Below are 25060 nucleotides of genomic sequence, written 5' to 3'. Positions count from 1 at the left end.
AATTTTGTCAATCACAACTATTGAGAGAGAGAGAAAAGACTTAATTCTCCTATACTGGAGTACCAATATTGGTAAAGGTTAGCATAAACTCACTTTTTTTTACAGCCTGAACATGCGCAACAGATAAAGTAAGAGCACCTATAATTAACACTGAACGTCTTGTTTATTAGAAACTTTTTGATCTTTTTCTTCATTCCAAGTGAGCAGGGCTCAATGATATTATGTCGGTGAAGATAATTATATGATCTGACTGCACGAACAAAAAAAGAATCAGTGTGGCTGTTTGAAGGATGCGATGTCCATGTGAGGGGGTTCCAATATCGTTTGCTATTGCTTCTGGTGGGCTCCTGGAAACATATAAAACGCGACAGATCGAAAGTATACTGTAGGTCCAAAAGGTCCAATAGAAGGCATAATGGCCGATTTTCAATGAGTAAGCTGATGGGTAAAACCCGATTCTTCTTCAATTGAAATTCGTAAGACTTAGTTTTCCCGAATACCCAAAAAAGCACCGCTTTTGAAATAACTCAAGTTTTCGAAGCATAGTAAAATTTGCATTCCAGACTGGCGAAGCATATAATAAGACTGACAAATTAGTGCTCGAATAGAGGGACAATTTGACTCTTGAAGGTGAACTCCACGGAATAGGTTGTTTTAATAAGAAAAAAGATTTATTCGCTTTTGATAATTTAAGTTTCAGATGGGGCTCCCACTTCAACTTGTGACTAATCAGTACTCAAAGATCGCTGTGATTTATTACATTTTCAACAGGCACGCTGTTGATATCGACTTGAACATGGCCTTTGAAAGAAATGCAGATGGTTTTCGAGGCGTTTATTAACATACCATTTGCAATATTCCAGTTCATTAATTTGCTCAGGTCATTTTGAAAGTTCAAAGATTTAAAAAGTAACTTAAGGTCATCCGCATAAAGCCAGTCAAACGCATCCAAAATAATCGACGGCAGGTCATTTATAAAGATTAAAAATAATAGAGGCCCCAATACAGAGCCTTGAGGAAATCCGCTCAAAACTGGTAACGGATAAGATGAATCGAGTCTGACCAGAACGGTTTGATAACGTCCGTTGAGATATGTTTGAAAGAAATTAGTCAAAGACTCATCGAAACCATTTTTTTTAACTTTTCGAGTAAAACTGAGAATGGCACCTTGTCAAAAGTTTTGGCGTAGTCAAGATAAACAGCGAAAAGATTGTCCGAGTTTGAAGAAAAGTTTCCAAAAAGTCAAGAAACTGAATAACTGAGCTTTTGTTCGATTGAAATCCAAACTGGCGAGATGTAACTTTGTCTCTTATCTTGCAGTAAATGAAATTGTGGTGTAATTTTTCAAACACCAAAGATAATTTGGAAAGAAGACTTATTGGTCTATAATTTTGTATGTCTTTTTAACTGCCATGTTTTTGAAGGGGTTTAATAAATGGGTATTTCCATTCCTCAGGAAATGAGGCCAAAATGAATGTGGAGCAGAAGACTGGCATTAGGAGCGAAGCAAACAGATGAGGGCACAGATGCAAAAATTTTGAGGGAAATTTATCATGGGCTACTGCAGAAGGTTTTGTTTTGCGATGGCTTCAAAAACTTTGGATTCTGTCATTTTGTATAGAATATCTTCAAGTTTTATTTGTCCCGTACTCTCTATAGGTCTTGGTTTGTATACTTCGGCGTTGAAATTTGAAGCAAAAAATTTGTTGGACTCAATCGCCCGACAGCGTCAGAGTACCTTGTGTCATGGAAGGAGGGAGATGAGAAAATTTGAGACTACTTAAAAGGTTGAAACCATCAGATAGAGAGCTCATGTTGTGCCCAGTGAGGAAAGTTATTCTATCAAGCTCAGTTGACTCTTCGAAGTCTTTAGTAGCATTTCTCAAATCAGCAAGGTTGGTACGTGTTGGGTTTCGTGAGCATCGTCTGCGCAACGTCTGAAGTTTGTTCTGACAATGGATACTATGAGATGAGTAATAAAACGGGTTGAAAAGTCGTTTTTTAGTTTTCTTTCTGAAAGCCACTGGGATCATAGCAAGCAGATGACTATAAAAAGAGCTGACTACATTTGAAGGGTAACTTTCAAAGCTGAAGTTGGACCAGGAATTACTGAAAACTGATATTCCTTCATATGAGTTAAAAGAATATGTTGAGAGTAGGGGATCAAACTGATAAGGCGTCTTCTCTATAAAACATTCGAATACCAACGGAAAATGGTCGTTGAGGGTAACATTTCGTTTAACATTTACTTCGAAATGAAAGTTTTCTGTAATTAGTATATTATCAAGAACATTTCCAGCTTTGTGAGTAGCTTGAAAATTGGTGGGGAATAAACTATGTTGGTGAAAAAGACCTAGAAAGGCGTTTTCAGAGGAGCAGGTGCTAGACATTGACAGCCAATCTGTGCTCGGATAAAAGAACCATGGATAAAAGAAGTTGACCTTAAAAATGTGTCAGTTAGAGATACTTTAATTGACAAGCGTACTGCTACAAATGTTAAAGTGTAAAAGTCTGTAATCTGTCCTCCCTCCCCCCCCCCTCAGCTTAATGGACATATAACTTTTACGCACCCAGACTCACGTGCTATTATTTACATTGTAATGTGCTATATCGAACTGCCAAGTTAGTCAACATCTCGCGAAAATTGGGATCTTTGGAGGATCTAAACAAGCCAAAATTTAGGTATTTGTACCAAAACTGCTTCCTGGAACAGTACAACGAGTTGAGTACATGCAGTTGGAGGATTTTGTGCTGCTGTGGTAGCTGCAACCCTCATTCAGAACTCTGAAACTGTTATATTTTTAATTTCAAGGCAAGGAACTGATGAACTGAAGGGTGAAAACCCTTGGCTGTGCCCTAAAGTCTCGACTACACTTGGGCATAATTCAGAAGTCTCAACTACTACTACAACTGACTACATAATTTGTCATTGGGGGCATTAAAAACGTGGAGGGGTGGTTAACAGAATATATATAAACTAAAAATATGTTTTTTCAGTTCACTGGATGGGAGTCCCAGCGTTTTTCAGATGGCTTTCACGAAAATATCCATCTCTAATTGTTGACTGTGTTGAGGAAAAGGTAATCTTTGATGTATTCACGTCACAAATTGACACTCGTTATTTTTGTTCGCGCCTTTACCTTTTAGCCTCGTAATGCGAAAGGAGAAAGAATTCCAGTTGACATTCGCGAGGCCAATCCAAACAACACCGAGTTTGACAACCTGTATTTGGATATGAATGGAATTATACATCCATGTTGCCACCCTGAAGACAAGTACGTCCAAATAACGCAGCCTCAATTCGATATTTGAATCAATTTTTTTTAAATTAGCTGTATTCAATAGGTTTCGAATCAACCCACTGTTTTTTTAAGTTTGATTCGTTTCCTCTCATTCAATTACAGTAAGTTGTTGTTGTTGTTGATTTTCAGCTCGTAGCTGAGGGGACTTGATCCCTATCGGCTTCATTAGAACAATGTCCTGTTGTTTCTGAATGTGTTATAATTGCAAGCTATTTGCCCCGTGCAGATGTTGGTTTCGGAAAGAAACTTCATTGATAAATTTCCACAAGATATCTAGAATTCAAATTTTCAGTCCTGCAGATTGACGACCATCAGTGTGCTTTGCTAGTCGATTTACTATTCTGCAAATTCAGAACAGATTAATTTTATCACCTCTCAGTGCGTCTGTTGTCGACAGTCATCGTCTATAACCTCATGTAGTATCAGATCAGAATTTTCGTCATCGACAGGTTTCACAAGAAGTAAAACATCCATGAGTTGGATAAACACCGGCAACGGAAGAATGTTCAAGAGTCTCAACTGATTGATGTAGCTGTTATCTCCGACCCCAGTGATCCATTTTACAACTTTTCTTTGGAAACGCTCGATCTCAGTGAGGTCTTTTATGGACGGTGACGCACAGCTGAAGCCATAAAGAAGAACTGGCAGTAAAAGCAATTTGCACAAACCAAGCCTAACTCCGATTCTCACGCCAGAGTGCAAACTCCTGCGTAGCATGTACAGAACTTGATTGGCCTTCCGAGTTCTGAAATCCACATGAGGTCTCCATGAAAGGTCTTTGTTGACGGTAACTCCTAAGTCTTGCTAAGTCTTTGAAGCTTCAGCTCAGATTGATCTCCTCTAAACTCAACATGTGCACATTTGTCTATGGCTGGGTCAATTTTGTTCTGACTCACCCATTTCTCTACTGCGTGTAGATCAGCTTGAAAGTTCCAGAAGGCTTTTCCTATTGACAGCAGTTTGAAATCGTCTGGAAAAAGAAAGGGTTCTCTGAAAACAACGGCTTCGGGGAGATCGTTGACAAAAATGGATGCATAATAGGAAGGGACCGAAGAGAGTCCTGCGGTATGCCACTCGTAATATCTGAAGTTTCTGAGCGTACATTGTCTACTCGTACGTACTGTTTTCTTTATGTGAGATATTCAAAGAGAACTTCCTTTAGACAACCACCAACAACAATACTGGCAATCTTCTTCAGAAGTTCTGGGCGAGGAACTCTATCCAAAATTTTCCAGCTCTTTGGAATATTGCGCAAGCTTATATTTTTGAACATCGTATTCAAGGCAGAAATGTTGCGTTGAGATGTTAGCTGTAAGAAGTCTCGGAGACTAAGAAATACCCAGATGTGTATTTTGGAGACACAGAAACTTGTTAAATGTGGATTTTCAGTTTGAATGTCTTCAATACTGAAATCTGGTTTTGAAGTGAAGACTGAGTGAAAGATTTCATTCAACTTGTTTACTTTCCAGTGAATTTCAGAACACCTCTAATATGAATTGGGACAAGCTTGAAGATTTGTTGAAGCTGAAGGTGTTGTTAAGGTGTTTGGAAATGGGCTGTGTTACGCGCTTGCATAATATTTTTCTTGATAGCTTCTTTCGTCTTTTCACGAGAATCTGGCACTCCATTCTCGAGCTTCCAGACTATCTGTCGCCGATAACTAGTTGGTCTTCTTTGTAGACGACCCTTTTGTGTTTTCAATCTTTTCATGATAATTCTGGTGAAGGATGTTATCCTGGGTATGAGGGACTGACGGTGTTTCGTGCGCAACGGAACTAATTTTTTTTATTAAAGACGAACGAAAATCATAGATTTTGATCACCTGTGTTCTCATTGTTTGTAACCAAAATGCGGCTACAAAAAACCGATGAGATTTTCTTCAGAAGACCCTTTTTGACTATTTTGTCCCGGTATACAAATATTATGGTCCTACTCTCATGGAGAACACTGTACAAAAGATTTATCAACAGTTTTTCGAAAGAACATACAATGAAAAAAACAAATGCGCATGGAGAATACTCTTCAGATGTGGACATTGCAATATGTTGCAAATTTAGACTGATATAAACTCTGACTGTGTATTATGGGTGAAAAACCCTTGAGCCTAGCCCTAAACACTTAACTACTACTACTGATTGGACGTGTGACATCCGAATTCCTATCAGTTATTGCAATTGGATATCTTTGTTTGCGCATAACGAAGAAAAGTATTTAGAATATTTGGTTCAGCAATGCATGCAATTTTCTGATGATTCTCTTCGTTCATTTTTGAGTTGTTTTTCGATTTTTAAGATATTTTTTTGGTGAACCCAAAACTGTCTAAATGCAGAATAGAAACATTACTGTACGGAAATTAGAAGTCTTAAGTACAAAATGTCTGTAGCTTTGTACAGTTCTGTGTTGCGTGCACCATCAAAAGATTATTCGAATTCAAATGTGGATCAGTTGAGTTTTAGTTAAAGTTTCGAGTTTGATGTTAAACATTATTCTACACTGTTTCCTTCCGGGAGTCATTTTTTTCGAATTTGATGTCATGGTTTTTTGCAAAGTTCACGTTTTTTTTCCTGACCACCAAAAAATTTTAGAAATTACTTTGTAGTCCCTCCTCCAAAAAAACAATTGATCGGTTAAAGTTATAGGTAATTGAAAATTTTGAAGCACGTTGGTTTGGTAAAAATTTTGATCGAGAAACACTGTGGTCTAATTCTTCTGTGGACATGCCCCAGAAAGTGGAACAGTGTGAACCATTTGGCTACGTTGATAAATATAAACTTGTCACAACCGATCCAGCAAAACTCCATGTCGACATTGACAGAATAGAGAAATGGTACAAACACATGAAATTAAATAATTACTTTTTACCTGTCAAAAAAGAAAATAGCTTTGATTCTACGCTGAACGACAACAACTTGAGTCAAAAATTAATTAAGGATTTAGGTGTGGTAATATCAGCGGAATTCTCCTGGAAATCTATTTGAAAGCATGTGCATATAAGCCTGGAAGACGTACTACTTCCCGAAACAAAACGTCTCTACCAAGTCTAATGTAACAAAAATACATATGCGGGCTATGTTATGTCGGTATTAAGCTACGCTTCCCAGGTCTGATGTGCAAACAAGAATGAATTGAAGAATCTTGAGAAAGTCCAGCTCAAAGCTAGAAATTGGATTTTAAATGATTGGAGCACTAATTAAGGGACCAGACTGGGAAAGCTCAAGATCTTACCAATTTCAATGTGTTTCGAGCTTCATGACGTTCTTCTTTTGCTGTCTTTTCGCAAAAAGAGTTTCAATATTGATCTACCAATAGAAGTAAATTCAGAAAATTACTATGGCAAAAGCGAGACAACAAGTTTATATAGAACTACTAAAACACGTACGAAAAAGGCTAGGTAGAGCTTTCGAACAAGATACAGCAATCTTTTGAAAATAATTGCGAAACAGACATGTACAATAATAAGCGAGTTCAATAAATTTCACCTAAGTAAGATCTACTAGAATTACTCTATCAAGAGTTACTCAGGTCTAATTTCTTGTTCGTGGTTTTTCATGTGCAGTTGCAGACATTGTGACCCATTCCAGAAAATCAACGCAGCTGTGAAGTGACGGGCCCAAGAACTGACAAATCAGACTAATTTAAAGCTTAAGCTACTATTACATGGGGCTGCATTTTTTAGAAAACTGTTTTTTTCATACAAAATGATTTTTTAGTATTTTTAAATTGAGACTTTTTTCGTCAGCTCTATGGAAATAAAAGTTAATTAAACCTTTCAGTTTTTCAGTAGAATTTATGATTGAGCTTTGTAGGCTATTGAGCATCTTTGATAAAGAATTGTATTTGTTCCAAATTGTGCAGTTTACTAAATACGTCGTCAGAAAAATTTCCAGATATGGTGGTAACTTCCGTGGGAATGTAGCAATATCATTTAAAGGCCAGAGATGAGTTTTATTGATTATTTTATCCAAATTTAAAATTTGTGCCTTTTACTAGTGCCACTAAGTAGAAAAATCGTTCATGATCATTCTTCTTTTTTGTTTACGAAAAAGTATTTCATAGAAAAAGGTCAATGAAAAAAGCTATTTTTCTTCATTCGCTGTTTTTTTCAAGGGTTATGAGCAAAGGCAAGGAAATGATTGGTTTTTAGAGTAGTCTTTTCTGTGCATGCCTCTACTTGTAAGTTGAAGGCTATCGCTGCAAATGTTTCCTAAGTTTGAGCTTCGTATTTGAGTTTCAGTCCAATGATAAAATTGATCAAAAAGTCAACAACACTGAATAATTTTATTGAAATCGCAGCGAAACTGCTCTTTTGTGACCTGCCCAAGATTTTTTTCATTGTTCAGTTATATTATGTAATAACGTCTCTGAGATCTGGAAAGCTTACCCCTGAATTTGAGTAAAAAAAACTTTTTGATCTTGATATATGATTTGTTTGATTCATCTAAACATATTTTCTGAAAAATTGTAAGAGTTTTTGAGGCACCAGGAATAGTTTTTGGAATGCATTGGGAGTAATTTGACTGGCGGTTTTCGTTGTTTTGATTAATGTAGTTTTCTATTGGTTTCCGTTGGTCATTTTTCTCTGGCATAGCTTGGAAATAATTTCTAGTTTTAAGTTTTGTTTAATTGCTCTCAAACGATGTTAAGCATTTATATTAGTCCGGTGGTCTTGATGCAATTTTCGTTGACCGATCTATCGTCTGACTCATTTGAATTTTTGTCCTTAAAAACGGGATAAAGAGCAGCTCTCTTAGAGCCTTACGCTTTGCTGGTCCCCAAGTTTGCGATTCACCGTAACTGTTTGAGGAGATAATTTCAAGGTGTCTCCCCATCACTTGGCCCCCCGTCCCCTCACTCCTCTCTCACCCACTTGACGCATACCTAAGCCCCAGATGGCTACTGCCAAAGCATACCGCTCGCCAGTCGTTTGAGAGCAATTCGCCCGACCTTAGTCGGTTATGTTTAATATGTTTTGGCCATTCTTCCATCGAATGATTCAAAATATTTTCTTTAAACAATAGGCGCATTTCTTCAATTGGGTTTTGTTGAGTGTTTTCATTTTTATTGGGTTTGGCGTCAGTTTGATCGTAAAAATTATGGTGCAAATTTCTTCCAATTATATTTTTGTTTTTGTTTCCCGTGATAAAGGATTTATTGCTTTCGTTTAAATTTTTTGAGTTTCTTCGACATTAGCCGTTTTTTTAATTTAGCACGTAGCTACAGTCAAACTACCTGGTGCCTGGAAAGATGCCTTTGACTTTCAAAAACTACCTGGAAAGATGTCCTCTGCTTCTCGAATGATGAGATCTTGTTAAATGTGAAATTTCGAAAAAAAAATGAATGATTTTAAAATCAGCATAGCATTTGTTTGTTAGAGATCAAAAGTCGGTTGCCTCGAATACAACTAGTACTACTTCAGGGCGCCTCCGAAAGATGAAGATGAAATGATGGTTCGAATATTCGAGGCCATTGACCGTCTAATGGCCATTGTTAGACCTAGGAAGTTGCTTTACATGGCCATAGACGGGCCAGCTCCAAGAGCCAAGATGAACCAACAAAGATCCAGAAGATTCAGGGCTTCCAAGGAGAGCGGAGAGTTGAAAGCTTTAAAGGAGAAAATTAGATCAGAATTGGCGGCGAAGGGAATTGTAATAGAAGAAAAGAAAAAGTCAGGACATTTTGACAGTAACTGTATCACTCCTGTAAGTTTGAATAATTTGGTAATTAATTGATGTCGTAGAGAAGCAATTATTGTAAACGTGTGTCTAATGTGGTTATTTGAAGCCCACTATTGAACTTCTTAGTCCCATTTAGCCCCCCCCCCCCCCCCGACTGAAGCAGGCTGCAATTGATTAGAGCTCCCACTAGTTGTTCGAGAGCAATTGTTCCGACGTTTAGTGGGTTATGTTTAGTTTCCTTTAATTAATTGCTCTCAAACTAAGTTTGTAGCAATTATATTATTCCTGCCAGCCTTTCTTTGAATTTTTCGTTTTTTTGCTTACCGATTTTTTGTCTGACTCATTTGACTTTTCGTCCTCAAAAACGGGATGAACAAGTAGCACCCATTGGGCATGTTCGCTTAGAGCCCTTCAGCTCACTAGTCTCCAAGCATGCGACTCGCAGAAACTGTTTTTGAGACTTATACTTACGGTGTGATGGGCGGTTCTTATTGGTTGACACCCCCCTCACACCCTCACATCACGCCCCTTCAAATAAGCTAAAGCTAGCCTCACTAAACCGTGGCTAGCTACTGACGAAGCCAGCCGGTCGTTTAAGAGCAATACGCGCGGAGTTAGTCGGTTATGTTCAAATGTATCTGAGAAACGGTGGAGTGGACGGGTCCTGAAACTTTTCGAGACCTTGGCCGCATCCGGGATGGATCCAATTGTTCTTAGTTCTCGTTTTGTGTCTAAATGAAATCCGACAATAAAGTTAGTTGTATCATTGGACTCCTATCTGCCCTGAAATTTCCGAGGAGAGGACTTGTCGGGCTATTTTTAATTGCTCTTGAACGAAGTTCATAGCAAGTACTGTAAACGTGTTTGTCTTTTTTATACAAATTTTTCCCAAGATCATTTTGCGCATTTCTTCTAGAACCTTCTTTGACTTCTCAAGTGACTTTTTCACGCTCTCGAATGACATTTTTGAGTGATCTCCTTTGCTCTCGCTCCGAACTGAAGCTTGCTGCTAAAATAAAATTGATTGGAGCATAGGAAGAGGAATGGCCTGATAGCCGAGTGTCAGTGCTTCTGGTTAGGGAGCGGGAGGCCAATTGTTCCAATCCCGGCGTGGTAAACCATTTTTTCACCCTTAAAAATTTATCTAGGCTACAGCTCCTGAATTAAATTGCCTCGCCTGTCGGTCAAGAGCAATTCCGACATTAGATGATTTATGTTTAATAGCCGCCGTCAGCCTCTCAAAAGCTACTATTTAGGCGCTGTCCTTTTTTACATTTCAAAGAATTGGAGTGCTGTCTTTTTTAAGACTCAAATGGTTTTCTGTTTTCAAGACGCGAAGTGGCTGAATGGTTTTCTGTTTTTTTTGATAAGTGGCCGAGCAAGAAAACCGGAAGTTCAGGGATTGAATAAAGTTTGAAAAAGTTAAATCAGTGAACAAATGCGAAGAGCGGAGAACGGGGAGAAATGAGAGAATGGTTCGTTTGTTCATGCCTTCTTTTGAAACAGAGTGAGAAATGTAAGTGTGAAAAAACTTCCGCTAAGCGAGCAAATTTTTTCGCATGCGGCTTTTTCCAGCTATTTTTTGTTTTCGGAATTTCTATGTTTTCTAAAAGGTTATCCCAGACTATAGTTGTAATTTTCATATTGTTGTTTTGATAGCGTTTCAAAGGTTTGTGATAATTAAAGGGAATTTTACGCTGATTTGATGGTTTTTCAACTAATTCTGGGGTTTTAAGGCCATTGTAGCATTTTTTAGCGCATTATTGTTTCTTATTGCCTTTACTTGTAACGGAATATAAGCTTATTGCTTGTTTTTATTACAAATAGGTTCTTTATTACCAAGCATTATTTTGGTTGAATTTTAACAATAATTTGCTTAAAATTGTTAAAAATTTTCTTAATTTCTTTGTGTATGTTTTATTTCGAAATTAGAGACGTTTTTGTGCTTATTTTGGCTGGTCCGAATTTTTTGTGTGCAATTAAGTTGTCTCGAATACTTGAAATATTGATTTCATTTTGTTTTTGTAATTTTACAAATTGAAAAAGCAATTGAATTTTTGTTTTTTTATTCAAATTACTTTTTAGTAATTTTTATTTCAATTAAAATAGTATTTTCTCTTTTTTGATGCTCACTCCCATCAGAAACTAGTTTCTTGACAGGCTGCTTTTTATCGAAGACATCTTCGTTTTCATAAAAATTTTTATGGTTTTGGAATTTTGCTTTTTGGAATTCTGGTTTTTGTCGCTTTTTTTCATAGTCTGAAAAATGGCAGTCTCCATTAACTTCTTGTTGAATACAGAAATGAGGTTGATTCATTGGTTAAGCGTTTAACTAAAGATTTTGACTTTGAGACTTCGATGCCATTTGTTTTCGAAAAATTATTAGTGGATATTTTAGCTTATCCATTATTTGTTGCTTTTTTGTCGCCTCTTAATCCCAATAATAACGCGTGTCATTGAGTCTATTGTGGCTTGTTTTAATTTTTCAGTAGTTTGAACTAACTGCTAAGTTTTGCAACATAAACTGTCATTGACATAGACAAAGTAATAATTTTTTTCTTTTTTAACCGTTGTGGTATCAGTTGAAAATGTTATCTGCCCTAAAGCGTTAATCGATGTGACGTATATTAATTTTTTATTATAAGGTTATATTTTTGTTCCATTTCACTACCATTAGTTATACGAATTAAAGACATTCTTTTTTGTTTGCTTATGTAGCGTCATACGACTCGTTGACTATCAGTGGCTCTTTTTACCATAAATATTTTTCTTTTAGGTCACTAGTCGATCCAGTTCTCTGCATTGAAATTCGAGACTGTTCCTGCTGTTTTTAGGTCCTCGGTAGTTTGTTGCGACCTGTGACGTCACGCTCACTGCGATTCAGCTCTTGAATTTTTGTGTGCAATTTCCTCGACTGTCCTTTGAGTCTGACGTCTTTTTCCCTCGTTGGTTTCATTTTAATGAATAATAGTGTTGTCACTCATTCTCACAATACTCTTGGGTACTTAAATTTAAATATTCAGGGCAACTTGTGATATCAATCTATGGAAGTTTATTTTTATTTCTGATACAAAGTTTATAGCAATTATTTTAGTCCAGGTGGTCTTTTTAATACGATTTTTCTTGTAACCGACTTTGACTCCACTCACCCTCATCCCACGCGTTCACCTTCCTTCCAGCTCGTGTCTACGCCCATCTACATAATTCCACCCGTAACACTGCAGGTTCGATCCTTCAACTCCCCCCCCCCCCCCCCCCCATAAATCTTTAGCTAGCCTCCCTAAGCTGCGGCTAGCTACTGACGAAGTCAACATCTCCCCAGTCCTTAGAGAGCAACTTGCCCGGCGTCAGTCAGTTATGCCTGTTTAATGGGGGCGTACAAGAGCAATCTATAATGTTGGACAAATCCGGCAAATATAAAATATTATTGATTGATAAAAGAAAAGTTTTATTTGGTTTTTTAACGTCTTATTGCAATGTTTTTGTGCGACTAGGGCTGCAAAGCATTCGCAGCTTTTTTGCAATCTAGCAGCTATGTTCATTGTCTTTTCATAAAATTAGCTTGAACTTTTGGCCTGTGTAATTCAAATAAATTTACTTTTGCAGCAGGCCGCAAAAACTTTTCAGTTAACTTATATGTCTTACCCTGGCCAGAATTTCAAGCTAAATTAATGACAAGACAATGAACGTAGCTAGTAGATGGCAAAAAAGCTTTGATTGCTGGAACTTTTGGCCATTGTAAGACAGTAAGTTATTGTAAGTTATTCAGCCATTGTAAGTTATTCATATGATTGTACTTAATTTTACAAATATTAAGCTGATTGCAGCTTAGTTTTTGCCGAATTGTGTATGTTGAAACAAGTTTTTGGTTTAATCCTAATTCATATCAATTAAAAACAAAGAATCCGGAACCTTAACTCATAGATTATGTTTGGGATCTTTTCAACAATTTTCCCTATTTTTTACCTAGTAGATAATCCCCCCTTGGTACATAGTAGAGAATCCCCCTTTCTGTGCTATACTCCACCATATTTTTTGGCCTGCAGTTTAGTGGCCGAATATAAGTTGAAGCACATTTGCGGACCGCTGTTCACGGCCATGCCTCTCATGCGCTGTAGGATGTAATCCGGAAATCGCTGGTCGGTTGTCGCGGCGACGTGCGTAAAGTGCTCCAACCGACTCAAGTGGGAAAGTCTTCTCGCTTTGTTTTCCAATTCGGCTAATTGCCATAGCAAGGCGAATTTTATTCTATTCAGTTTGACATAGTATGCGCATACGTGGAAAGTGGCAAAAGGGGCAATTATTGAAAGGATCCTAAGTTTGTTTATTGTTTGTAAATTTTGTTTACAATTGTTTTGATAGTTATTCGGGAATATTTTGTCTGCTTTTATTGAACTATTTTGTCTGAGACTGATTTGTCCGGACACGCCCCCATGTCATTACAACCTAAAATTGAAATCGGTTTTGTTCGAAATATTTCAGGGAACTGAGTTTATGGACAGACTAGCTGTGTGTCTACGCTACTATGTGCATGATAGAATGGAGACAGATCCTGGTTGGGCTAAGATTCAAGTGGTCCTCTCTGACGCCCAAGTACCAGGAGAAGGAGAACACAAGGTTGATGAAAAATTGATTAAGCTTCAGTTTTGACGTTAGTTTCGAATTTTTGGAACTGTTTCTTTCCCGATGGTCTTATTCTACCAAGTTGGATTTAAAGAACGAATTTGAATTTTCTGAAATTTCTGGATTATAAAATCACTGGAACGGCAAAACGCTTCAATCCGCGCGTTAATCTACATTACAACGTGAGTGGTGATACCCAAAGTTTTAAAATTAGATTCAGTTTTTCTGGTTAATTAGACACTTTGCTGCTTGTGCAGATCATGGACTACATTCGACGACAGAGAGCTCAGCCGGACCACGATCCCAACACACACCACTGTCTCTGTGGAGCAGATGCAGACCTGATCATGCTGGGACTAGCCACACATGAGCCACATTTCACAATTATCAGGGAGGAGTTCAAACCTAACAAGCCGCGACCTTGTGAACTCTGCGGACAAGTTGGTTAGTTTACAATGAATGGTGCTTACTCTGAAGTATTGAGTTTTAGACAGAGAGATGAGACAAGCTGAATTTTATTAATTAATCTCGAAGTTTGAAGCAATTATTGGAAACGTGTTGGTCTTCTAGTGACTTTTACGCCCTTGTCTTCGTTTGTTGTGATCTAAATTTCTCTCCCATTCACAAGTGTCAGCAGCTGAACTCAATTGGCGGCAGTTCCCTAATGAAAGTTCTGGGAAATTGGAGTACACTGAACGGCAAAAGTATGTTAGAACCCCCTATTTTTACGAATTAAAAATTCAATTTTTGAGGCAATACTACTCCAACTCTGAATCAATTTTCAAAAACAATTTATACACCATTGATCGCCTACACTAGGATATTCATATAAAACGCAACGCCAACTAGAAAACCCACTCTAAAGTTGAAGAACTTCATCCAAGTTGCACAGTAAAAAGAAAGTTGCGACGAAATCACACGTCGCAAATTTTTCTCTCTAATGCTTAACGCAAACTCATAGATGTTCAAATCATAGTTGAACAAACTTGAGAACATCACATTTTGTTACAATTTTCTTACTGCGAAACTATGATGAAGTTCATCTTCCTTACATTGGGATTTCTGGTAAGTTGCCGTTGTTGTATCTGAAATTCATAGTTAGACTAGTGGGGGATTCAGAGGACTAGGGTAGGAAACTAATGATGTAAAAATTGTTTTGAATTTGATGTAAAATTAGAGTAATATTGCCTCAAAAATTCAATGTTTACTTCGTAAAAATAGAAGGTGCCTACTTACTTTTGCCGTTCAGTAATTTTTCAGTTTAAATTTTAGTAGTGGTATATAATAACCACCAATAACCTCTAATGACTTGATGCCCCCGCCTCCGACTGAAGCAGGCTGCAATAAATTCGAGCGCCCACTAGTTTTTCCAGAGCAATTCTTCCGATGTTAGTCGGTTCTGTTTTATTGAATTTTTTAATAGCCGCAAGCGATAGCTGAGGCTATTATTGACCTTCTCGTTTTATAGCTGCGAAGCTGTAAGTCGAGCGTAGCTATATTGCGGTGCTCATGGTTTTTTGTTTCGTCGTCTGACGCTCCATTTTTGTTCTACATCTGTTCTAGAACATTCTGTCTCGTCACTGCTTAAAGGGTTTTTCGCGCTTGATTTCAGGCTTTCTGCGTGACCTAAATTGCAGTTATTCAGAAGTTGTCTGTTGCTAAAACAAAGTTGATTGTAAGAACAAAGCTTGTGTGGTCCGGCAGTCGAGTGATTAAGGCGACTGGCTGTTAATCAGGAGATCAGCCGTTCGAGCGGCGGCAGTGAAACATTTTTGTGCACCCAAAAGCCACCTTTGAATTAAACTTGTAAGTTTTATTGGCGGCGGCAATAACTTCTATCAACTAACCTCTGTGTCTTTTCCATCTGTATTTTACGACACGCAAGTCTATTTCGCAGCTATTCCGGCAATCTGCCGGCTATGTTTTATTTTGTCAAGATTTTTGTTACCGTTGTCACTTCAAAACTGCGTTTTGTTCATTCGTTCATGCAATTTTAATTGAAATGTGTGCGTGACGTCATTTTTCACTCTTAGTGAGTTTTTGTTCTTTCACGTGAAAAACTTTTTTGGTCACACGTGACTTACCTCACTCTCAATGACTTCCTCACTCTAAATTGACTAATTTTCGCTCTAATTCAAAAAGATAAGGTCAAGTGATTTTGTTTCACTCCAATTGAAGGTCATTCAAGGGCAGTGAATAGAAGTAGCATTGGGATAAACAAATTATTAATAAAAACAACATCTCAGAGTTTAATAAAAAAAGGAATTTTTTGGTCTCTTCCTTATACTATCTTTTTGAGACTACAGATCTACAAAGCTATTGCGGCTATTTTCTGGCAGTCTACCAGCTATGTTTATGATTATGCTTAAATTTTTTGAATCATGTGTTTTGAGTATTTTGAATTGCTATCAAAAAGTTTGAAGCAGATTATTTGACTCTTTGGTCTTTTTCTTTGAATCGATTTTCTCTGACAACTTACTTTTTTAATGACCTCTTCACCTTTGGGTTCCTTCCTTTCTTTTGTATGGCTAAACTTTTTTATTTAGGTTTTTCCTCTCTTGAGCCGAACGCTCTATCAGCAAAATTGCTGTCTTTTGTAACTTTGGTAAAGATTTTTAAAAAAATTTATGGAAGTTCCTACTTTGTTTTGAACTCTCGAAGCTTTTCAATTGCTCTTAAACAAAGTTTGTAACAATTCTCTAGATCCTTTTCAATGCTATTTTTCCATTGATCAAATTTTCGATTGATCATCTTGATTGACTTTTCGGTTGATCACCGTTTGACTTTTCTAGTGATTTTCAGTTTCCAGTCTTGATTTCCTTATTTTATGTGATCTGAATTGTCTTCTTACAGAATCTAAATAGTTCCATTCAATTGGTAGCACTTTACTACTATGCGTTTTATCAAAAGTGTGCCAAAATTGGTTAAACTATATTTGGTAATGGTATAAGATTTTGTAATAAGCTCAAATATTTTCCTTATTAGCGCTTTTTTGAAGTACCCCTCTACTCCGGCTGAACCAGACTACAATGGAATAGTTGGTAGTGTTTTGATTGTTCTTTGATCACTCATCAACTGAGTTAGTGTGAATAATAAGTTTGTGAGGGCTGAATTGTTTTCGTTCTTGCCATCATTTCTGGATAATATTGTACCACTAAAGGACGTCAAAGCTGAGTTACTAATGTTGAGCTACTTATGCAAATATTGGATCTATTCTGTTTTGGGCCCCAGCGTAGTGGGCATGTGTATATATTATCTTTTACGCCCCCAGGTGCACGTGCTAATTTTTTTATATAGTTACTTGGTATATAACAATACATAATTTGTAACTGGGGCATAAAAAACACCAGGGACAAAAACAGAATAGATCCCAAATATCATTGTAACTCATTGTAATAGAATCAATTAATGATCTAGCCCTTATCCATTTTTTTGTGATTTTTACGGAATGCAGGCGAGCAGTTTAGTTGAGTATCGTCAGATAAAAAATCATTTAAATGAGGTTTTGTTTATTAACTGAGGAATCTTTGTTAATTTTTTGAGTAGAAATAAAAAAATCTGAGCTGAGTGATTTCATTCTGCCTTAAAACTAAACGCGAGTTTTTCAAAATAGTAATTGTCAGTTAAAATCAAGTCATGTTGGGATATCAAACTTCAATGACAAGAACAATATAGGGTGTTTGATATGGTTTCTAAGAAGGGACCAAGCGCAGGTGTTGTTCTTCATAAATGTTGCTGCGTAAATGTTGAGCTGGTTTTGATCGTATCATTTATAGGGCACGAGTTAAAAGAGTGTGATGGGTCTCCACCTGATCAGGACGCAGAACCAGAAGAGGCCTCTGAGGTTAACTTCATCTTCGTCCGCCTTAATGTGCTGAGGGAGTGTCTCGAGAAAGAGCTGGTCAACCACTCACTCCCTTTCAAGTGGGATTTAGAGGTGGGATAGAAATGAACACAAAATGGTGTGCGAAATTTAACGCTTAAAATGAAATAGAACCCCTTGGCTCTGTTTCCTTTCATCCGGTGAATAAAATTTCATAAGCTTGGTGTTTCATAAGCCTGTATGAACAAACTAATGTGCGTAGTAGCGTTTGATGATTTCCGCAGCCTAATAAATGGTCAGTACCAGCAATTTGCATTATAAGATACCATTATGAGGGTGTACTATACAATTAGATGTATAATCCATAGGGAGAGAAAGTAAACTTTCTAAATAAATTGTCAACAATCATTCGTTTGAAAGCTGATCTCGTTTGCTTGTTCACAATGGGGTAAGTTGTGTGATGTGTTATAGCGTGCAATAGACGACTGGGTGTTCATGTGTTTCTTCGTGGGCAACGACTTTCTACCTCACTTGCCCTCTTTGGAGATCAGAGAGGGTGCTATTGACCGACTCATCCGTATCTACCATAATGTCATCTACGAGACTAAGGTCAATTTACTGCACTCAACTGTTCAACTAAAAAAACACGGATCAGTAGATGTTTAATAGCCGCACAGCGATAGCTGGGGCTATTATTGGCCTTCTCTTGCTTTTTTTACAATTCAAAGAATTTGAATTGTATTGGGGCACTGTCTTTTTTACGACTCGAAGAGGAGTATTGGAGAAGTCCTTTTTTTAATCAATTTTATTGGAGTGATTTTTGAAGCGGGAAATGAAACGCGTGAAAAAATTTGGAGTGATTTTGGTGCTGAACAAAAGTGAAGAGCGGAGCGAAAAGAGAGTGGTTTTTGTTCAACCGCTGTTTTTGAGAGAGCGAGAAATTGATGTGTGAAAAAAAATTCTAAGCGAGCGAAATTTTTTAGTTAACGTGGGGCTTTTTAAAGCATTTTTTTAAATTTATTTTCGTTAAGAGGTTTGGTTATGATTTTGTTTTAATTTTAGGCTGGTTTCGGTAGTGGTTTGAAGGTTTCTGGAAAATCATATGAAATTTATGATAATTCGGAGGTTTTTAATGTATTTTGCTGATTTTCGGGCTAATTTTTGCGTTTTTTAACGATTATTTTGTTTTACTGGCTCAAATGGGTATTGAAGAAACCCCTTCTACTTGAGCAATATTATGATAACAATTGGTTACAATTTTGTGGGTAAGAATCATTTTTTTGTTGAGAAATATGACAAAAAATGGCGAAAATTGGAACTATTTTTCTTAATTTTTTGCAGTTTTTCGTTTTTTTTTTTCTGTTTTTAGCTAAGTTTCTTTGCCTATTATGACTTGCCTATTGTTTTGCGAGCATCTGGATACCCTGTTGGCTGGAGGGATTTTTTCTTTGGATTTATATGTTTTTTGAAATATTAAAAAATTTAGTAACTTTTTCCAGTTTTTCTGTGAAAGTTGTTTTTAAGAGCTTTTTTTTTCATAATTTAGCCTAAAGTATATTTTCCAAAATTCACATAAAGTGGTTTTTGTAAGTACTAGTTGTTTTGATGAAGTTATTTTGGCAGAGATAGTTTTTTCGGGATCTCAATTTTTAACGAAATTTGATGAGATTTTTTATCATATTTTAACGGATTTGTTTTTGTTGTTTTGTCTTTTTTTGTTTGATGACTTTGTTTCAAGATAATCATAAATTAGTGAAGGCACGTTTTGTTTGATGAGTAGTTGGATCGCGTTTAAATGGATTTTCACTTCGAGTCGTTTCCGGAATTCTTCCGGCTATGTTTTTTCTTAAGATCTGCTCACACTTTTTCATGATTTTTGAAGTCAAATTGGAGTAGTGATTTTGGTCATGCCGAAACAGGAAATGGAGAGAAAAAGCGAGTGGTTTTGCGGCGTGAATTTTTTTCGCTATAATTTTAAAGTAGAGTGAGAAAACGGTGTTTGAACAAAAATTCGGTATCTCGGTAGTGGTTTGTTCACATGCGGCAATTTCACTCTGATTTTTACTGTTTTTTCCTTTTTTTTCATCGGTTTTTTTTTGTAACTGGTTTTCCCAATCCATTCACAGCTCATTCTAGGCATAGTTTTTTGTCTGAATTAAATTTTCATTTCTCTCTAGGGGTTTTTTTCACATGCGGCATTTTGATATTGATTTTCTGTTTTTTTCTTATTTTTTTGTTCTGATTTTTTAAAACGGTTTTTGAGTTCACTCATAGTCCATTCTAGGTCTATTTTTTCTGTTTTGTCAATGAAAATTCTTTGAATTGTACGTCAGGACTTGTCCTGCTATGTTTTTTTATTTCGTCGTCATGATTTTTGTTACGACCATATGACGTCACAGCCACTTTTTGTTCATTCGTTCATGCAATTTCAACTGAATTGCATGCGCGACGTCCTTTTTCGCTCTTAGTGGAGCGAGTTTTTTTTGCTCATTCGCGTGATTAAATTTTTGGTCACACTTGACTTACCTCACTCTCAAAAATGACTTCCTCACTTTGAAATTGACTTTTATTTACTTTAATTCAAAGAGATAAGGTCAAATGGGTGTGTGTCACTCTAAATGAAGGTTATTTCAGATCAGCTAATAGAGGCAGCAATAACTTATACAGATTTTAAATCAAAATATAACAGATCAACCTTCAATGAAATGATATTTTTTTGGTCTGTCGTTTTTACTGTTTTTTTTTTAGACTGCCGATCTACGAATCTGTTGCGGTTATTTTCTGGCAATCTGCCAGCTATGTTATTCCTTAGACGCTAATGACTAGTTTCAGTGGGAAGAAAGGATATCAACTTATTATTAGACAACTATCCATCGCATAAAATGGAATGTAACATGTGAATCGGTTTCCTTTCTCATGTGAACAAAAGCTTAGGCTGTCAGCAGTGGAACTAGTCATCCACAGACATTCCAAAATAGTTATTTGTAATAATCAGGAATTATAACTTGGGAGGGGAAATTCCAGCCTATTCATAAAGGGTTGATGTTGAATTTTGTTGTCTAGAAATTGTCTGGACATTCTTGTAAGGAATCTTGTAAGGAATCTTGCAGTCACTTTGTACGAGTTCGAACGATTGTTTCAAGATCTGAAATGTATAGGGATCACTGATTAACATCCTAAAGATATATAAGTATCAAATATATACGGCCGTATATACCCGGGAAAAGGAAGCGATTTCGAAAGTGTTGAAAAACATAAAGAGTGATGAATGTTTTCATTGAGTATTTTCACAATGGTTCTTTCAACAAGGTATGTGTGGAACTGTTTACTTGCGTTAATTTAATTACCGAAAATTTTTGATTTGTATTCAAATAGTAGTGATTGCTCTCTACAATCTTTCACTCCAAGCATCAATGGTGGAGTAAGAATTGTAAAGAATTTGAATATGTTAGACAATGTTGAATTTTTTCAGGGTTGGTTGTCGGACAACGGGTATGCCAATTTGTACAGAGTCCAACTGATCATGAAAGGTTAGTCCCAACTAGATAAACTAGCTGTTTTTTAGTAACTCGAACTTCAATTTCCGCTAGTGAAATATGGAAAGGAATAATTGAGCCAGTTTTAACCCAGGTTGCCCCTTTTAGACAAAACTTTGTAAACTTACTAAGACTTACGAAGCTTAGTACTTAGTACGGTGCCATAGAAGGTCGTACAAATTTTTATACGTCATTATAGTTAGAAGTTGTGTTTGCCGATTACTCGACTCTGCCTTAGTAAAAATGATTTTACATAAAAATCATTTATCCCACTCAAGTTATTTTATCATTTTTAAAATATGTGGATACAATTTTCAGATAGATTTCGAAGAATTGCAAAACTTAGTACTTCGCCGTATAAAGACGTATCAAGCTTTCAATACCCGACGTCTTCCTCTCAACGGCTAATATTAAAGCTCTTTTTTACAATTCAAAGAATTTCACAATTCAAAGAATTTGAATTGTATTGGGGCGCTGTCTTTTTACGACCCGAAGAGGAGTATTGGTGGGGCGTTTTTTATCGGTAATTTTGTTGGAGTGTTCAATGACTTGAGTGAATTTTACTGCTTTGCATTTAAAATTTGTGTTCGTGACGTCATTTCTGTTTTAATTCAATTGCGTTACTTACCTCAGTAAAAAAAATGACTTCTGAACTCCTTTATGGAACTTTAAATTTTATGAACATTTTCAAATTAAAGGTCAATAGTATGCATCCAAGTAGTGCCAAACTTAATTCAATATCGAATTTTAATTTGAGAAAGCTTCATTAGGGTTTTTTTCCTTGTAGAGCAAATATGTCTCATAAAAATGACAGTCCGAATCTAACCCAAAAATCTAGTTGTCTATTGAAAAGCTGGTGGTCGATCTGTCAATTTTATTTCTTTAGTTGTTTCAATTCATAGTAGGGCACAAGCGTCTATCGCGGCTATTTTCTGGCAATCTGTTGGCTATGTTAGGGTTTGTAAATTCAGTTCCGATGATGGCCTAAATTTCTTAATTTATAAAGTTATTTTTGATCTTAATTCCCGATGTTGAACCTTGACCGCTAATCCTGACAGTTTTCGACTTTCACCAATTTAATTGACATTACTTCATATTATCGTCATTTCGATGGATTTGAGTCGTATCGGTCAGACTATGAGCAGACATGTGATCATGTCAAGATACAGGAGCTCGTTTTGAGGTCCTGTCAATATTTGCTGCTTAATATTTTAAGCGTTGTTAATTGCTGCGTCAGCAATTCCAGGCGGCTATTATTGCGCTCCTAATTTCTTTTACAATTCAAAGAATTTGAATTGTATAGGGGCGCTGTCTTTTTTTAACATCTGTTCTCACATTTTCATGATTTTTGAAGTCAAATTGGAGTAGTGATTTTGGTCACGCTGAGTTAGGAAGTAGAGCGAAAAAGCAAGTGGTTTTGTGGCGTAAAATTTTTCCGCTCTTATTTAAAAGTAGAGTGAGAAAACGGTGTTTGAACAAAAATGGGTTGCTCGCTGGTGGTTTTTTCACATGCGGCATTTTCACTTTGTTTTTTACTGTTTTTTCAGACTTTTTGATAAGATTTTTCTAAATGGTTTTCTCAATCCTTACATAGCTCATTCTAGGTCTAGTTTTTTGTTTGAACTAAAATGCAATTCCGCGCTATTTTTTATGTTCACATGCGGCATTTTGGCAATATTTTTCTGTTTTATAATTTTTGTATACGATTTTGTTTGGAAATGCTTTTCCCAATTCACTCGTAGTAAGTATAGTTTTTCGTTTAGTCCATAAAAATTTTTTAAATTGTACGCCAGGCCTTGTCCTGCTATGTTTTTTACTTCGTCTAACAGATTTTTGTTTCGTCTTAGCCTGACTTCTTGTAACTGACTTTTTCAATGACTTGAGTGAATTTTACTGCTTTGCAGTTAAAATTGTGTTGATGACGTCATTTCTGCTTTTAATTCAATTGCGTTACTTATCTCACTAAAAAAACTTATGAACTCACGTATGGAACTCTGAATTCTAAGAACATTTTCTAATTAAAGGTCAATAGTGCGCATCTAAGTCGTGCCAAACTTATATGCCCTAATTCCTGAGTAATAGAGTCTTGAGTTTTAATATTGAATATTAACTTGAGAATGCTCCACTAGGGTTTTTTTCCTTGTAGAGCAAATATGTCTCAGAAAAGTGACAGTATGAATCTAACCCAAAAGTCTAGTTGTCTATTAAAAAGCTGGTGGTCGATCTGTCAATTTTATTTCTTTAGTTGTTACAATTCATAGTAGGCCACAAGCGTCTATCGCGGCTATTTTCTGGCAATCTGTCGGCTATGTTAGGGTTTGTAAATTGAGTTCCGATGAGGGCTTAAATTTCTTAGTTTATAAAGTTATTTTTGATCTTAATGTCCGATGTTAAACTTTGACCGCTAATCCTGACAGTTTTCGACTTTCACCAATATAATTGACATTACTTTGTATTATTACGTCATTTCGATGGATTTGAGTTGTATCGGTCAGATTATGAGCAGATTATGTGATCATGTCAAGATACAGGAGCTCGTTTTGAGGTCCTGTCAATATTTGCTGCTTAATATTCTAAGCGTTGTTAATAGCCTCGTCAGCAATTCCAGGCGGCTATTATTGCGCTCCTAATTTCTTTTACAATTCAAAGAATTTGAATTGTATAGGGCGCTGTCTTTTTTAACATCTGGTCACACATTTTCATGATTTTTGAAGTCAAATTGGAGTAGTGAGTTTGGTCACGCTGAATTAGGAAGTGGAGCGAAAAAGCAAGTGGTTTTGTGGCGTAAAATTTTTTCGCTCTTATTTAAAAGTAGAGTGAGAAAACGGTGTTTGAACAAAAATGGGTTTCTCGCTGGTAGTTTTTTTGTCACATGAGGCAATTTCACTTTGATTTTTACTGTTTTTTCAGATTTTTGGATAAGATTTTTCTAAATGGTTTTCTCAATCCTTACGTAGCTCATTCTAGGTCTAGTTTTTTGTTTGAACTAAATTTCATTTCCGCGCTATTTTTTATGTTCACATGCGGCATTTTGGCAATATTTTTCTATTAAAATTTTTCTTTATGATTTTGTTTGGAAATGTTTTTCCCAATTCACTCGTAGTAAGTATAGTTTTTCGTTTAGTCCACGAAAATTTTTTTAAATTTTACGCCAGGACTTGTCCTGCTATGTTTTTTACTTCGTCTAACAGATTTTTGTTTCGTCTTAGCCTGACTTCTTGTAACTGACTTTTTCAATGACTTGAGTGAATTTTACTACTTTGCAGTTAAAATTGTGTTGGTGACGTCATTTCTGCTTTTAATTCAATTGCGTTACTTATCTCACTAAAAAAAACTTATGAACTCACTTATGGAACTCTGAATTCTAAGAACGTTTTCTAATTAAAGGTCAATAGTGCGCATCCAAGTCGTGCCAAACTTATATGCCCTAATTCCTGAGTAATAGAGTCTTGATTTTTAATTTTGAATATTAATTTGAAAATGCTCCGTTAGGGTTTTTTCCGTGTAGAGCAAATATGTCTTAAAAAAGTGACAGTCCGAATCTAACCCAAAAGTCTGGTGGTCTATTAGAAAGCTGGTGGTCGATCTGTCAATCTTCTTCAGTTGTTTCGATTCATGGTAGGCCACAAGCGTCTATCGCGGCTATTTTCCGGCTAGCTACTGGCTGTTTTTTTTAATTGTTTTTTAAAAAGATAATGAGTAAATTCAAGTCAGTTTTGACCAATTTTTGTCTTTAATTTTAATTTTTTTTGCTCAGTTTAAGCATCTATCTATAGTTTTTGTTGGCCAATCTTTAGTTTGGCGATATTTTTTAGGTTTTGCTCCTAAAAGATGCTATTGAAACTCAGATTTCTTAATTCTTTCTGGTTCTTTTTTGGTTCTTTGCGTTATGTTCTTTAATAAGTATTTGCCAGGTGCTAGGGGTTATGTGCCTGAAAAAAACCAGTACTTGTCAAATAGTTGATGGGAAAGAGCATTTTGTGCATATTTTTTGTTCAAATGTTTAAATGTTTTTTTTTACCGAAAATACTTTCTACTTTGTCCTTAATTTTTTCTTTTTATCGGTTTGCCATAGAAACATTTTTGGCGTTTTTTCTGTCA

General features: G+C 36.3%; 1 protein-coding gene across 2 annotated transcripts in view; it reads left to right on the top strand.

Moving 5' to 3' along the window:
* The first annotated feature begins 3001 nt into the window (after nt 1-3001).
* Nucleotides 3002-25060, top strand: part of LOC142354790 (5'-3' exoribonuclease 2-like) — a 110315-nt gene continuing 88256 nt past the window's right edge. The window contains exons 1-8 of one of the 2 annotated variants that reach the window (XM_075407165.1): nt 3002-3080; nt 3148-3275; nt 8719-9001; nt 13460-13594; nt 13858-14044; nt 17377-17537; nt 17895-18032; nt 20896-20953. In XM_075407165.1, the coding sequence (XP_075263280.1) occupies nt 3006-3080; nt 3148-3275; nt 8719-9001; nt 13460-13594; nt 13858-14044; nt 17377-17537; nt 17895-18032; nt 20896-20953 (1165 nt within the window). In that variant the 5' untranslated portion in view covers nt 3002-3005. Of the gene's footprint in view, nt 3081-3147; nt 3276-8718; nt 9002-13459; nt 13595-13857; nt 14045-17376; nt 17538-17894; nt 18033-20895; nt 20954-25060 lie in introns of those variants that run through there. The other variant, XM_075407166.1, reaches the window with a different exon arrangement.

This window comes from Convolutriloba macropyga (genome assembly GCF_964194025.1).
Source record: "Convolutriloba macropyga chromosome 13 unlocalized genomic scaffold, txConMacr16.3 SUPER_13_unloc_1, whole genome shotgun sequence".
Classification (NCBI taxonomy): domain Eukaryota; kingdom Metazoa; phylum Xenacoelomorpha; order Acoela; family Convolutidae; genus Convolutriloba; species Convolutriloba macropyga.
This window is presented reverse-complemented; position numbering and strand designations above follow the sequence as displayed.